The sequence below is a fragment of the Lonchura striata genome, chromosome 23 (assembly GCF_046129695.1).
Source record: "Lonchura striata isolate bLonStr1 chromosome 23, bLonStr1.mat, whole genome shotgun sequence".
NCBI lineage: Eukaryota > Metazoa > Chordata > Aves > Passeriformes > Estrildidae > Lonchura > Lonchura striata.
The window spans coordinates 3,039,291-3,056,449 of NC_134625.1; the positions used below are offsets into that span (position 1 = coordinate 3,039,291).

The 17,159-nt window shown below is 40.6% G+C and overlaps 1 protein-coding gene across 3 annotated transcripts in view; it reads left to right on the forward strand.

Annotated features, from left to right (window-relative positions):
• The window catches only part of PKNOX2 (PBX/knotted 1 homeobox 2), a 96,604-nt gene that overhangs the window by 64,909 nt on the left and 14,536 nt on the right, over window positions 1–17,159 (forward strand). For all 3 annotated transcript variants that reach the window (XM_077787987.1, XM_077787988.1, XM_077787989.1), the window contains 3 exons: window positions 1,158–1,266; window positions 8,582–8,721; window positions 13,924–14,095. In XM_077787987.1, coding sequence (XP_077644113.1) covers window positions 1,183–1,266; window positions 8,582–8,721; window positions 13,924–14,095 — 396 coding nt within the window. In that variant the 5' untranslated portion in view covers window positions 1,158–1,182. The remainder of the gene's footprint in view (window positions 1–1,157; window positions 1,267–8,581; window positions 8,722–13,923; window positions 14,096–17,159) is intronic.

Sequence of the window (17,159 nt, forward strand, 5' to 3'; positions counted from 1 at the left end):
AGGAAGATTTTTTTGGGTAACTCTGTGAGCTGCCCCAGACCAGAACTTTGAGCCACAGAGAAGACAGGACAGAGTTTTTTAAGAATTCAGGCAAGATAATTGGTTTTTCTTTCTAAAGCAACCACACAGCTGCAGTGAAATAGTGGGAGAGGAGGTATTTTCAGGGCCAAGAATTGCTTTTGGGTCACATTTACCACCAGATCTATTTGTTGAGGACTTTTCCCAACCAAGTGCTCCACTACAAATTTGTTCCTTCCTGTGCCCCTCTTTTTTCTCCATCTCCTTTGAACCTGAAGATACCAAAAAATTAGTCTGTTTTCCTCCCAAATAACTGCATTTTGGAGAAAGCAGCAGCTTCCTGAGAGGCTGGGGGCTGTGTGAGGACCATCTCCTCAGTTTATGGGGTGTGCAAAATCCAGGTTTGCTGCCTGGTTCAAATCAAACAAGAGTTTCCACATTTCTGTGCATTCAGTCACCACGGGGTCAGCCACCTCAACCCAGGAGACAGATGGGTTGGACAGCACAGCTTAGGAATATGTTAAATAAATTAATAAGTAAATATATTAAATATGTTGGTGAATCTCCACATTGGATTCTATTAAATATGTTGGTGAAAATCTCCACATTGGGTTCTCAATGTCCCTTCTGAGCTGAGCATGAGGATGTGACTCTGTGGTGACCAAAAGCATGCAGCATTTTAGGAGGGTTTAGTGTATAATTTAAGAAAATGGCAAGGTTTGCATGTATGGTTTGTCTTTCTGCTTCCAGAAAAGAGAAATAGCTGGAAAGGGGATGGAAATCCCCATTTAGGCAGTGTGGTTAGGCATGAGGGGTGGAAAGAAAGTGCCCTGGGTGTACCAGGGTTGACAGGGGAGAAAATACCATGAGTTTCAGTGGTGGCACCATCATCTCCAGTGAAGATGTCCCTGTGAGTGACCTGCTTCTCTTCACCCCCCGTGCATTCCTCATCCAAACTCACAAATCTCACAGAATCATCAAATCACCATAAGGCTCATCAAACCACCTCGAGTTTCTTCCAGGGACTGTGTGGCAGCGTGCAGTGTGAGGAACATCAACTCTCCTCTCCGTTTTGTTGTTTTTCCTTCCCTTCCTGTGGGCTCCCTGATGACCCAGCAGCTGTGTTCTCCTGCCCGCAGGTTCTCCATGTGACTCCCAAGCAGGATGCACCATGTCTCCCCTGCACCAGCTCTGACCATGATGGCCACCCAGACCGTGCCTCCTCCTCCCTACCAGGACACCCCACAGGTCAGTGACCTCCGGGTAGTAAGTTATTCAAAACATTGGTTTTTTTGGTGGTTGTGGTTTGTTTAGTAGCTTAGCTAAAGGTGTATATATATTTTATTTTTTTGTAATTTTTTTCTTTTTGCTTAGGGTTGGTGTTATTTTCTATTTCTATTTCTATTTCTATTTCTATTTCTATTTCTATTTCTATTTCTATTTCTATTTCTATTTCTATTTCTATTTATATATATATATATATATATATTTATATATACATATCTATATCTATATATAGTTATATTTATACTTTTATATTTATATTTATAATCTATGTTTATAATCTATATTTATATCTATCTCTGTCCATATCTATCTCTGTCCATATCTATATCTATATCTATATCTATATCTATATCTATATCTATATCTATATCTATCTATATCTATATCTATATCTATATCTATATCTATATCTATATCTATATCTATATCTATATCTATATCTATATCTATATCTATATCTATATCATCTATATCTATATCTATATCTATATCTATATCTATATCTATATCTATATCTATATCTATATCTATATCTATATCTATATCTATATCTATATCTATATCTATCTATATCTATATTATATGTCAAACATTTATAGTTTTTAAAATGTCTATTATTTATATTAAATGGTGTTTTTTATTTTAAATGAATTTGTGAGTGTTAATATTGTTAAGAATATGGAGGTAAGGAAGAAGAAAGAGGGAGGATAGGATAGGCTTAAATTTTTTCATTTTAAAGCTTTTGACTTTTATGTATAAAATTAAAACTTCTTTGTATAGGATTTAAAACTTTTTTGTATAGTATTTAATTTTTTTAAATTTTGTGATTATTTTTATTATAATATTTAAATTTTTGTGATTTTTTGGTTTTTTTTTTGTAAGGTTGGTAAATTATTTTATGGCTTAAATTTAAAATTATAGTTGTTTTTAGTTGCTTGTTAGGGTTTTAAATGTTTTTGACTTGGCCTTGGAACATTTAAAAATGTCTGAGGGACATTTTGAATTTTGACACAGCTCCTGCATGAATTACCTTGATTTCTTAACTAGTGGCCATTACAAAATATTTCACCCCAGAGCATTCATCTCAGAGACTGGCAGAATTAAAACCTCTTCTGTCAATCTGCAAGATGGAAAGATTTTGGGTAAAATTGTGGGGTTTTCCCCATTTTGTTCCCCAATTCGTGAAAAAATACTGATTTTTTAACAAATTTCAGCAGAGAGGCAGGCAAACCAACCACTTTGCAATAGCTTTCCAGTGGGATTTTAGGCTGAAACCTCTGGATTTGGGGGGCTGCTGATGCCTTTGAGCCTCAGTAGTTTCAAATATCTCAAGCTGCACCAAGGGAAATTTAGGTTGGATATTAGGAAGAAGTTTTTCACAGAAAGAGTGATAAAGTTCTGGGATGGCTGCCCGGGGAGGTGGTGGGGTCACCATCCCTGGGTGTGTTTAAAACAAGCCTGGAGGTGGCACTGGGTGCCAGGGCTTGGTTGAGGGGTTGGGGCTGGGTTGGGTTTGATGATGTTGAAGGTCTCTTCCAACCTGGGGATTCTGTAAATTCTGTGAATTCTGTGATTTTGGAGTTTTTGTGTCTTCTTGGGAAGCTGACATGGTGCCGTGATTGTAACCAGCAGGTTAATTAGCTGGGAAGATGAAGCATTTGACTAAACCAGGACAGTTTAGTCACAGGAATGGCCTTTGATTTATTTCAGTGGCATTTTTTAATAACCTGGGGCAGGGGAGAAAAAAAGATTTCATCTCCAGTGGTGCTTTAAGCAGTCATTAAATAACTTTTTCAAAACTCGTTATGGAGTCATTATAAGAAGAGGAGTTTGTCCAAGAGAAACTCTTCTGGAGAACCCCAGTGGGCTGGGCTTGGGAGTTGAGGATGGATTTTGGAGATGGCCCTGCACCGTGAAGCCCATCCTGAGATTTTTTAGGGGTACATTTATATCACATTTCCACTTTTACAGCTGCAGGGGTAATCTGTATTGTGCACTGAGCCAGCTTCATTTTCAAAGCAGCTTTTTTTGGTGCTCATATGGAAGATTTCAAGCTTTTCCTCTTCTTCCACAAAAGCAGAAAAATCTCCCCTCCCAACAAAAAAACCAAACCAACACAAAAAAAAACCTCAAGCCCCTAAGCCTATCCTCTGCAAGCTAAAATAAATAAATTTACTTTTAGACCCCCCCTTGAAGCCACCCGTGTCTCCTTTCTCCTCATTTCATTTGGTGGGAAAAGGTCACTTCTACAAACGACACCTCAGTGGGGTTTTATGGCTCCTCCAACTCCTGTGTCATCATTTACTCGCTTCGCTGCTCTGCCTTGAGTAGGGCTTTTTTTTTATTTTTTATTTTATTCCCAAATTTTTTTATTTTTTTTTCCCTTTTCTCGCTTACACAGCGGGGGAGCCACGGCACCGTTTGAGTCCTAATGGGCAATTTAAGGGACTTTTAAAATAGCCGAAAATAGCCGACATTTTCCGTGGCATCCTTCTCCCTCCCTGTCCCTTATCTGCCCCCTGTTTTTATACACTGAATTTTGGGGACCCTCAGGACTAAATCCTTCCTTTTTTCCTTTATCAAGGCGGTTGCTCAAGCGTTTAGTGGGTTTGGAGTTAAAGCTGCAGCCAAGAATTGATTTTTTTTTTTTTTTTTTTTTTGACTCGTCTGCGACTGCTGTGAACTTTTCACCTGAAAATTTGGGATTTCTAGGGATTGGAAAAGCAAATGGCACAAATTTCTTCTCCCCAGAAGTGGGGAGGACTGGATAAATGGAAAAATTATTGATTATCAGAGCTACAATGAGCTCCTCTTCATCAAGGGAACTGCTTTGGGGAGAAAATTGCTAAAAAAAGGGATTTGGGGAGTTTTGCATTCATGTTTTACAGCAGGGGCTGTGCAAGCTGTCACCCTCACTGTCAGAAACAGGAAAAAATGAAGCAAAAATGATGGGAAAAGCTGCTTTTGGAAGGAAAAAAATGCTTAATTAATCCTTGGAATCTGTTAATGGAGCATCTTTTACACCAAGCATGGTCTCACACCTTGAGTTCTCTACCTGTTGAAAATGAAAGTCTACATTTAAATCAGTTTTCTGTAATGAATGAAAACCAAAAGCTGAGGAAAAGTATTCAGCCATTTCATTGGCAAAAAGAGGATTTTTTTAAAAAAATAGGTGTTTTTAGCATCAAAAGTGGTGAAAGCAGCTTTGCCCTACCAAAAAAATGTTTCTTAGGTTGTCACAAGAGGGGGGAAAAAAGGGAGGAAGGGGGATTTATTTATTTATTTATTCTAAAAATATTTTTAAGAAAAAGTGTTATTAAAAATTCGGTTAATTTTTCATAAATTTCAGCATGGAAAGTGATAAAAAGCATTGTCCCCCCAAGTGGTTACAATAGGGACAAAAAGATAAAAAACAAAACAAAACAAAACAAAACAGAAAAAAAAAACCCAAAACAAAACAAACAAAAAAACCCCCCACCAAAATCTTACTCTGTAAATATATTTTGGAAAAAAAAAAATCAAATGGTGAAGTTGATTTGTCATAATTTTCAATACACAAAAAATTATAAAAGTATCTTTCCTCCTCCCCTCCTCCCCCTAAAAAGTGCTTTTTTTGGTGGTTATAACAGGGACAAAAATAGAAAATTATGAACATAGTTGTATCTTTTTAATGACAAAAACCATTTTTTAGAAAGTCACAGGTTAAAAATTGGGTGGAGATTGGGATTTTTCAGTAGGAGCCACAAATCCCCCCAGTTCTGGTGTCCTCAGCAGGTTTTTGGGCTGCTTTCAGCATCCCACTGAGGAGCAGGTAAATGATGATTTAAGGGATTTCCTCTCTGGACTTCATGTCTTTGTCCAATCTTTAAATAAAATGTAAAAATGGGGGATTATTGTATTTAAGCCCCCCAGAACCCAGGAGCAGCCCCCAACACCAGCAGAGGATTTCCTTACAAAAGAGGAAAAAATCCCAGAAATACCATCCCTGAACCCTAAAATTTATAACATCCAAACCCAGAATTCTCACACCTGAACCCCAGAAATTTGTAGTTCCCAAACCCCAAAAATACCATCCCTGAACTCCAGAAATTTGTAATTTCCAAACCCAAAACTATCATCCCTGAACCCCAGAAATTTGTAATTCCCAAACCCAAAAACACCATCCCTGAACTCCAGAAATTTGTAATTCCCAACCCCAAAAACACCATCCCTGAACTCCAGAAATTTGTAATTCCCAACCCCAAAACTATCACCCCTGAACCCCAAAAATTTGTAATTCCCAACCCCAACAACACCATCCCTGAACCCCAGAAATTTGTAATTCCCAAACCCAAAAATATCACACACAGCTCAGGCAACACTGAGCAAACACCATCTCTGCTTTACCCTGGAGCTCTGCAAAAACTCAGTGATTTTTAGATATTTCTTTACTATTTCTTTATTATTTAAAAAGTTTTGTTATTACTTTCTGTCTAAAAAATTCTTATTTTTTGTATCTGTAAAGCCCTTTTGTAATTTTTTGCATTTTATATATTTAAAATGTATTTTTAAGGATATTTTGAACATAATTTAATTTTTTAAAACATTTTAGCACCTCTTTTTGTATATTCTACGTTTTAAAGTGTTTTGGGTTTTTACATAATTGCAAACATATTTTTTACATTTTCCTGTATTTTAAATACATTTTAATGTATTTATAAACTATTTTTTTATCTTCATATCTTTGAACGCATTTGTAACATTTTAAAATTTTACTTTTCCAATATATTTGTAAGCACACTTTGAATATATTTAAAACATATTTTAACAAATTTTAAACAGTTTACATAATTATTGTCATAATTATAATTTTTTCTTCCCTTTTTTTTTTTTGCTGCTTTTTAAACAGAACTTTTTGTGCTTTTTATTTTCCTTTTTAATTTACCTTTTTTCCCCCCCATCCTGCAACGATTTTTGGCCATTTTCCATGGGAAAAAGAAACCAAACCAAAACCCACCTGCATTTTTTATGAAAATTTACAACTTTTACACCCAAATATTTCCTCTTATTTCCCATTTTCCCACTACCAGGAACCTGCTGCCTTTTCCCTCCCCACCTGCTCCTCCAAATGCCATTTCTGGCTCATTTTTTTTTCCCTCCTCCTTATTCAGCTGCAAATCCCCCCCATCCCAGCATCCTTTCCCCTCTTTTTTCCATAGACTTGAAATTATTTTTACTTATTTTTTGTTGTTTTCTTTAGTCCAAGGTGAGGTAATGGCTTCGGAGCAGCCCCAAAGGAGTTTTTTTTTCTTTTTTTTGGGTAATAGCTCAATTAGTTGCAGACTTGGCTGGAAATATTCAACTTGGCAGGATGCAAAAGGGGATTTGGAATCCTGGTAAATAAGTGTGATGTAGGGGGGAGAAAAAAAAGGGAAAAGGTTGGGGGGAAAAGCCATTTTTCCCTGCACAAATGTAATTTTCCATGGAGATAATAGGGAGAAAAAAGGGAAAAAAGAGGATGAGATATTCAGTGATGTGTCTGGATTATCCCAAAATCTGTTCCATTTTGGTTTTAAATGGAAAATGGGGGGAAAAAAGGAGAAATCCCAACTGCTGGGATCAGCCCAAATTTCACTCATTTCTTCAGCACCAGGGAGAGGAAGAGGGACAGAAATTGAACCTGTTGGGAGAGCTGGAAATTAAATAGAGCCAAGTGAATTTGCAGGTGCTGGAGCCCAACTTTGGAGTTATGAACAATAAAGGAGATTGAAAAGAAAAAAAAAAAAAAAGTGGAAAAAAACTGACAGCAAAAGGTCAGGCAGGAGATATTAAAGGCAAACATTTTAAAAGCAAAAGGTGTCATGAGTTTGGTCCAGCTTGGATTTATAAAGTTTTACATATTTGTGTATAAATATACATATATATATATATACACATTCACAGGAATTAATGCCACGATAATTTATGTATGTGGACATTTTTATATATTAACAATCACATATTAGACAAATAAATAAAAAATACATATAAGTCAATTTCTGTATAAATACAGAAACAAATATATAAATGTATCAGACGAATAATATATATTATTTATATAAAAACACAGGCAGGAAGAAATGAGTCTATTAGACAAATAAATAAATTATATATATAACACTTAGCAAGAACCAGAGCTTCCTTTTCCTCTGTGCCTCAAGGGAGGACTGAACATTTACAGGTAAAAATAGGCAAATACTGATTTTTCCACAAATTTCAGCAGAGAAGCAGGCAAACCAACCACCTTGCAATAGCTTTCCACTGGGATTTTAGGCTGAAACCTCTGGATTTGGGGTGCTGCTGATGCCTTTGAGCCTCAGTTGTTTCAAATTCTCCCTGAATTTTTTTTTTTAATGGAATCTTGTGATGACAACACAAAGACCACATTGGACCTGTCTGAAGTCTGACATTGAGAAATTCAGATTTTTTTTCTTTAAGGACTTGATAGTTTTAAGGGGAAATTGCCCATAAATAGGTGTTGCCCTGTTCCAGGGGGTGGCACTTTTTGGGGTGATGTTGGCAGGAGCACTGGCACAAGCACATCTCCCATCTTTGGGATTCATATTTACCTCAAATCATTGCCATTTTAAGAATAAGCACAATGTTTGTTGTCAGGGTCATTTATTGCACAGCCCGTTGGGGCTAAAGTTGGGTGATTTGGGCATGGACACCAAAAAATGTTGGAATATTTTTGGCTGTTGTCTCACATTGGGGCTAAACTTGGGTGATTTGGGCATGGACGCCAAAAAATGTTGGAATATTTTTGGCTGTTGTCTCACAGCTCTGAGGTGACTCATTGCTGGGCTTGGTGAGCTGGAAGAGGCTCACCTAATTTTGGGATAAAATTGAAAATGACTCTGTCTAGACAGTAATACCTGCTTTGAAAGAGCTCTTGGCAAACCACGGTGTTGCAGCTGATTTAATCTGGGATTTCTGTGAAACATCCCTTCCTAAATTACCCCACACAATGAAGATGGTAGGAGATTTTTCCTGTATTTTCCTCTGGTGAAAAGTGGAAAAAAATGGGGGAAAATGTGGTAAAAATCTAAACCTTCTCTTTCCAGACAAAGCTGAAATGCCTGTGTATGTTTTACCTGCCCCGCCAGAGCGCTGCATCCCGAACTCCCAAAATCCCGCAGCGAACGCCGCGAAACCCATCAGGAAAGAACAGCAAAGCCCGCTTTTCGTTAATTCAATTTAATTTAATTTAATTTTACGTTCTTTTTCCCCTCTCTCCTTTATTCCCTGCCCTCCCCAGATGACAGCCACAGCCCAGCAGCCCACCAAAGCCCAGCCCGTGCACCTCACCACGCCGGCGGCGGCCGCCAACGCGCCGGTGCCGACGGCGGGCAGCGACCCCCAGGCGCAGCTGGAGGCCGACAAGAGGGCTGTCTACAGGTGAGGAGAGATAATTGCATTCATTAATGCCCTTTAATTAACGGTTCCGTTGTTATAATGCGTCAGTTGTTGCATTATGGCGGGTTATTGCATCGGTTCGGCGATGCATTAATTAATGCATCGGTCGCCGGATCGCTTGGTTGGTGCATTCGTTGTTATTATGCATTATTAATCTGCTGTTCTTCTAATGCATTAATTAACACACGGCAAGGGGGGAATTAGCAATTAGCTCCTTTTTAGCAATAACAACCATTGATTGTAACGTGTGGTGATGGAGCTCCTTCGTGGACTTTGTTCTGCAGCATCTCTGCCCCTTCAAAATGTCCAAAAAAACCCCAAATTTACGTTTTCGGGGGCAAAGCCATGTGATTTGGGGCTGAACAAGGAGTGAAGCCACACATTAACCTGAAATGTGCAGTTCTCTTATCTGTACAGCATGTGGGCCAGGCATGAGTGGCTCCTCCAGTCCCTTTTTTGTCAATTTGGGCATAATAATATATTATATTTTAATATATGCAGTAATGTTATTGTATAACTACTATAAGTAATGTTCTAATTATGTAAATAGTATAATTATATAAGTAATATGTAATTATACAAGTGATATGTGATGATTTACAATATTAGAACATAGAGTAACGATGTAAAAGTAACAATATTCTAATTTAATTAGGATTAAAGTTTAAGGTTTAGGATTAACCTATCAATGACCGGGGTTTGTGAATCAAAAAAGTGCAGCTTGGACTTGAAGAAATTAAAATATTTGTCCTCCAGATATTCAAATATTACAAGGCTGAAAGGTCTGAAAAGGTGGATGAAAGTATGGAATAAACTCAGTCTTTCCCAGGAAAACACCAAGGATTATTCAGTGCCGGTTTTGCAGTGGTGGAAGTCATTTCCTCAAAGCAAAAGAAGCAATTTGAGAACAAAAATATTTCTTTTTGCCCTTCCATGAGGAGTTCTGCAGCATTTGTGGGATAAAGGGAAGAAAACAAACCCCACCCTTGGAGTTTTCACAGCCTTAATTAGAAGGTCAAAGACATGCAAAAAACACCTCGTGGGAGGTCTTCACCCTAAAATCTAGGGGGAAATTGTTGCCCAGTTCCATGTATGCACTTGTTGCCCAAACCTGGATGCTTCTTTTTGGCTACTAGCCAAAATAACCCCAAAAATATATTTTTATATAAAACAAATATATCCTACTAGATATTTATGTAACACATTATATATTTACATTAAATTACCCTTTTCTTGCTGAATATCTCCCTATCCAGGGGTTAAAATGGATGGTGAGTATGTCATTAGGTTTCAAATGCACTCAAGGATTTTTCTTAGCCCTCCTAGGTCCATTTCCCTCCACCCAAAACAATGGATTTTTGTTAATTTTCAATAATTGCACCAAGGCAGAAGGCATTGGCTGTAAGCGTCGGTCGATCAAGCTGGAGGGAAATTGGTGGGAAAATGTGATGGGAAATATAAAAACCCATGGACAAGTCACCCCGCCGGGTTTTATGCCCTAACAGGAGGTTTATCACCCGTTAAAAAATAGGAAAAAAAGGGAAAAAAAGAAAATCCTTCCCCACCCTTCTTGGTGTGGGAGCAGCTTGGCAGGGCCTGGTCCAGCAGTGTCACTTCTCAGCTGCAATTTTCTCCCAGCTAAAGTGGTTTCTTGACTTTATGCAACAGCGGGGCTGGGACTTCCCAATGGATTTTGGTCCAGAAAAGATGATGCTCCTGAAGGGAAATGATGCTAAAACCACCCGAGCACCACAAATTGGATTTTTCCAAGTGGGAAATGCCTGGATTTTTTTGCATTAAGTTTTGTGGGGGACTTTTTGTGGGTTGGTTATTTTTTTTTTTTTGGTTGGGGTTTTCTGGTTTTGTTTTGGGTTGTTTGGGGTTTTCTAGGGGAAAAGAGGTAAAAAAAAAAAAAATTCCTGTTGTGACGTGCCTGCTGTGCTGCTGGCTCGGCTGAAGGTGGGAAATTAGGCCATTAGAGGAATTCATTCCTCTTTATTAGCCCGTGTCGAATCCTTTTTATTAGTGGCTGCAAACGACCTCTCTCCTGCAGGAAAATGTCAGGGCTGGTTCAGCCCTTTCATTTGGAGGATTCCCTGGCAGAAAAAAAAAAAAACCAGCTAAACAAACCAATTTTTTTGGGTTTCTTTTTGCAAAACCATAATTAGCAAAAGCAGCTTTTTTTACCCCAAAACTCTCCTTTGTGCCATAGGGGTGGTTTTGCACCTTTGTAACACCCACAGTGAGAAAAATCCTCCTGATTCCTGTGCATCCTGCATATCCATTCATTCCCCCCACTGCAAATGTCATGGCAAAAAGGGGCTCCAGCTCTCAATTTTTATGCCACAACCTCCACCTGCCATGGTGGCCCATCCTTTCCTTTGCATGGTGTGGCCACGGAAAGGCTGGAAATGGAGAAAATTGGTTTGGGTTGGGTTTTTTCCCATGTGAACATGAAAAAACCCCACTTAAATTCCACAACAATTCAGCATAAAGCTCGTGGCAAAGCCCCAAATTCCAGCACTCCTCAAGACTGTTCTCAGAGGGGGCCCTTGGTGCCCTCCTTTAACCCATCCCTGGGGGTCTTGACCCCATGACTTCCCCTTGTATTTGTTTTGGTTTGCTTTTTAATATAGATATTTTAAATTTTAATATTTTTTTTGTTTGTTTAATGTTATTTTATTTTGTTTGGTGTTTGTTTTATTGTTTTGTTCAATTTAATTTTATTTTTATTTATCGATGGATTTGATCGGATTGGATTCCACCTGGGGCTTTTTTCTTTTTTTTCCTTTTTATCTTATCTTAGATTTAAAATGTTTTATTCCATTTTATTTTCAGCTGAAAAGCAAACCATTCTCCCCTCAGCTGTGTTCTTTCCTCCTCCTACTCCCTGCCAGCCCCAAAACCTTCCTGGAGGCCCAGAGCAGCGCTGCCCCCGTTATCAATACTGAGGAGCACGGGGTGATGCTGGCCTTAATCCCCCCTTGGCCAACGCAACTCAAATAAAAGGATCTCAAATTACTCAGGGGTTGCAACCCCCTTTTCCCCTCCCCAAACCCCCATCCTTGGGGTAATTCCATTCCTCTGCTCCTAATTGTTGGAGCAGCTCTGGGAATGGCAGCAGGCACCTGCTGCGGTGCCACCGGTTCCTAAGTCCCAATAATTCAACCTTCCGCCTGGAATTTGCCTTTCATATCCCTTGGCTAAGCTCTGGCGGGGCTACAGAAATTATGAAATGATTTCCCCCCCTCGCCACTCTCTGCTCCAGCCTCGGTGAATCTCACATTAAACTGGGATCAGGACAGATTAAACTATAATATACTGCGGTATTAGCGGCTGCAAATGAAGACTTAGCCAAGGGGTTTAACCCCTTCGCCTGACTCCGACTCAAAGGGGCTGTCAGGATGTGATTCATAATCATCTTTTGGGCCATCTTTTGGAGATAAAATGGTGGAGCCAGTCCCATTGTGCTCGGAGTGCTCTGGAAGACAATTCCTGCAGGAGAATTTTGCATTTCTGCCTGGAAAGACTCCATAAAACATTTTTGGTTTGAATTTGCACAGCTGGAGAGGCTCACTGAGGCTTGCCCTAAGCAGTGGTCCTCACCCCTGTATTGTCCACGTGCTTTGGTGCTGTTTGTGTAATTGCATTTGATGTTGCATTAGCTTAGCATCATCATTGGAGAGATTTGGCTTTCAAGAAGAACTAGAAATCTTTGTTTTCAAGATCATCTCATGGTAAGAAAGAAGAGGGATTTGACCCCTCTTTGTGGACTTGTCAGAGGTGCAGAGACCTCTTGGTGGAGGAGCAGCCCATAACAAGTTTGGTCCAGGCAGATAGAAGTCCCCATCCATCATCTCCAGCCAACAGACACATTTTGAGGTAAAATATTGCCATCGATGAGCAGGTGCTGATGACCATCCTTGAAAGGAAAAGACATTTGGACAGCAGATGGCTCCAGGACATCTTGGCTATGCCCAAGACTTAGCCTTTTTGCCTATTCAGGAAATGCTGACTTTGGTGCAATGATGGAAAACACCAAGACATTGGAATAAGTCATTGCCTGACAGAGGAGATTGTGAATTTTACAATTTTTAAGCCTTTCTTTTTTGTTGTTGTTGCTGAATGAGACCTAGAGGGAGCACTTGTAGTGTGACTTGGGAGAGAGGTTTGCACCAGCAGGATCTTACAGACTGGGAGGGAATGGATGGATGGATGGATGGATGGATGGATGGATGGATGGATGATGGATGATGGATGGATGGATGGATGGATGGATGGATGGATGGAGGATGGATAGATGGATGGATGATGGATGGATGGATGATGGATGGATGATGGATGGATGATGGATGGATGGATGATGGATGGATGGATGGATGATGGATGATGGATGAATGAATGATGGATGGATGGATGGATGATGGATGGATGGATGGATGATGGATGATGGATGATGGATGGATGATGGATGATGGATGATGGATGATGGATGATGGATGATGGATGGATGATGGATGGATGGAGGATGGATGAATGAATGATGGATGATGGATGGATGGATGGATGGATGGATGGATGGATGGATGGATGATGGATGATGGATGATGGATGATGGATGGATGATGGATGGATGGAGGATGGATGGATGATGGATGGATGGAGGATGGATGGATGGATGGATGGATGGATGGATGGATGGATGATGGATGGATGATGGATGATGGATGGATGATGGATGATGGATGATGGATGATGGATGATGGATGATGGATGATGGATGGATGATGGATGGATGGAGGATGGATGAATGAATGATGGATGATGGATGGATGGATGGATGGATGGATGGATGGATGGATGGATGATGGATGATGGATGATGGATGATGGATGGATGATGGATGGATGGAGGATGGATGGATGATGGATGGATGGAGGATGGATGGATGGATGGATGGATGGATGGATGGATGGATGGATGATGGATGGATGATGGATGATGGATGGATGGATGATGGATGATGGATGGATGGATGGATGGATGATGGATGGATGGATGATGGATGGACGGACGGATGGATGGATGGATGGATGGATGGATGGATGGACAGATGGATGGGTAAAGATGGACATGGGATCTAAAGCAGGGGGCATTATGGGTGGTCTCCTTTGTCCTCTGCAGGCACCCGCTGTTCCCACTGCTGACGTTGCTCTTTGAGAAGTGTGAGCAGGCGACGCAGGGCTCTGAGTGCATCACCTCGGCCAGCTTCGATGTCGACATCGAGAACTTTGTCCACCAGCAGGAGCAGGAACACAAGCCCTTCTTCAGTGACGACCCCGAGCTGGACAACCTGGTATAGGCAGCTGGGGCTTGGCAGATGATTTTTGGGGGGGTGTTGAAAAGGTAGGGGGTGAGGAACAAATGAAGATCTACCACCATGTCTCTGGGCTCTGTAGTGCTCGTCATCTTGGCAATGCCACAGACCTTGTGAGACCTTCTTCAGGACCTTCTCTGAGACATTTTCCAGAAGATTTCCCTGTAAGAACAACACCCCTGCCCCCATTTGGCTCGTTGTCCCACACAACCTCCATGGGGTCAATGAGGTTCTTGAAAACAGCTGAAGTTGCTGGCTGGTTGTCTTGGTTTGAATAGACAGGAGTCTGGGAAGGAAGGCAAGAGCCTCCTGTGAAATGGAAAAGGCAAACCCCCTCCCTCTGAATTACCACAATTTCAAAATTAAAAGGCTCTCAAGGCAAAGATTTGGGAATGGGAATAACAGTTCTTTACTAGGAAAAAAAACTAAATAAAAATAAAGAAAAAAAAGTAATTAGTACAAACAAAACTAGTGATAGAGTCAGAAACCTGACACCCCGAGGAGTCAGGGTGTTGGGAATAGTCCAGTTCAATGGTGGCTGCTCCTCCTGGAGTGGCAGATGAAATGATGCTGACGTGGTGATCCTGTAGAAGGGAGGAGTTTTCTCTGAAGGTCTGGTGATGGAGTAGATGGGCCTGGTCTTCCTCTGGGGATCCAGCAGGGAAGAAGCTGCTCCTCTGGGAATCCAGCAAAGAGGCTGTTCTGATATCCCAAAAATGCTGATTTTATGCAGGTAGGAATGCTTGGCTCCTCCCTCTGGGCGGAGCATCTCCCATGGGATGATGGAACTTTCCCACCATGAAGTGAGTCATTAATGGCCCATTAACAGAAGATATCTCCCCGGAAGGAGACATTGTTCTTGGGAGAGATAAGAAAACTGCCCCACCTCCAACAAATGGCAGATAGAATACATGCTGATCTTACAAGCCAGGACACTGGTTTGTGCCCCAAAACTTGCAGTCTCTGCAGGAATTACTGCTCCTCAGTGCAACGTGCAGTAGTGTCAGCATGCTCACCTGGCACCATCTGGTTTGAAGTCTCATGGCCAGCTCATGTCCTAGAAGCAGGGCAGAATGATAACTTTTTCCATAAGGTGATGGATATCAACAATTTGGAACACTTGGACTGGTTTTGGTGGATTCCTTGCCAGATCAACTCAAATTTCCTACTGCATCCACTGCTGCTGGGTGGTGCTTCAGAAGACTCTGCTTTGGATTTCTCTTTTGTGGACCTCAGGAAATGTCCCCAAGTCCTGTTAATTTGTCCAGAAAGCATCCAGATGTGGTCTCCATGGCAAACGTGGGTAAACAAATTCGTGGCACCATCCTGATGCTCCACGAGCAGATTTTCAAGGTCTGAAGAGGGAATTCTGTGCACGTCTGATGATGCAAACAGCAAAACACCCTCCCTGAGGGGTTATGTGTCCCCTGGGACTTGGAGCAGAGGGATTTCCATCCCAAAAAAGAAGCAAAATCAGGCAATTCACAGGCTGCTTTTTCTAAGTTGTGCAGATATCAAGGAGGTGATTTTGAATGATGGCATATCACAAAGAGAAGAAAAACTCATCTAGGAGCAAGAACTACTGGGTTTTTTAAAAAGCAAGAGCGGATTTCAAGGTGAAGTAAAATCCCACATGTTTGTGCCTGATTTCAGCTTGTGGAGAAGAGTTTTTTAACATCCCTAAGCCAAGAGTCTGTGGAATGCCCTCCAATAAATTTTCAGGCCAGGCAAAGCCCCTTTTGCATATTGCTAAACCTATTTTGCAATAATTTGTAGTCAAGAACAGAAATTGCTCTGAGATAAGCAATCAAAAAAACCCAAAAATAAACCAAATAAGCCAACCAATGTTTTGGATAATTTCAGTTTTTGGGCTGGACAAACGCTGAGGTGAACCAGCAAACCCCCATTGGATTAACGTGCATAAAAATGGGTGTAATGGTCTAGCAGGAGGAGAGAAATAGAGCCAGGTGAAGAAAAAAAAAATCTAAAATTTTGGGAAAGGTAAACCTATTTGTGTACATATAAAGATGAAACATCACCAGCAAATAGTCAGTGCAGGAAGTGTATCCCCACTGGCTATTTTCAGGTTTTGTGTGGTTCCTAAAAAAAAACCCACATCACATGGTTTTTAGGCACATTCTGAAGCAACTCTTGCTGCCAAGGTAAATTTGGCCATGGGCAGTTGGATTGATCCCAGTTGATCCCATGTATAATCTTACAGCACTTGATACATTCACATTCATATTTTTCTATATCTGTTGCAATGTCTTTCTGTGTATCTGTATCTCTGAGTTTGCTCCAGTTCTAGTACATAGCTGGATGTATATTTTTCATGTACCCAATGCCCAGAATGCCCAATGCACCAAAAAAGGAGGAACCATGCACCTCAGTGTGGGTAACCTGCATCAAGACAGAGGAGATGGTTGATATGATGCTGGAGAAGCACATTCCTGTTGGTGGGAGGCAGTAGGAGAAGGGAATTTTGGGTTAAAAAACTTGCAGTGCTCAAAACTCAACATTACAACCTGCTCTTGAGCTGACACTTTCCCCCTATATACGTTATCCTTTTTTGTTGTTATTTTTTGTGGGTTTTTTTTCTTTTTTATTGACGCCACCCGTTTGCCAGGAATTGGTGATGGCACAGCAGGGCTGAAAAGGCCAGTGGCATTAGCTATCATTAGAATAAGAGTCATGTATTCCTCGCTGCCAAGATGCACATAATTAGAAATTAGAAAAAGGTCAGATCTCACCATTATCAACTCAATCAGCTGCCGAGTGCCACACAGTCAATTAATTCAGCATCTGTATTTTTTACAACCCCGCGCACGTACGCCATCGGACTGTAACTCTTTATCCGGACAGATATACGACGCAGCGGAGCAGGGACATAAAATGAGACCCTAAGCAAATGAGCTGAGATAATTGAGAGATTTATTTTTTTACATATATGTGTCAGGTCTTCTTGCCTTTGCCCTTGAATATTGACTTTCATGGCCAGTGAGCCCTGGGAGGATGCGGGAATCCTGGGCACGACACCTCCACC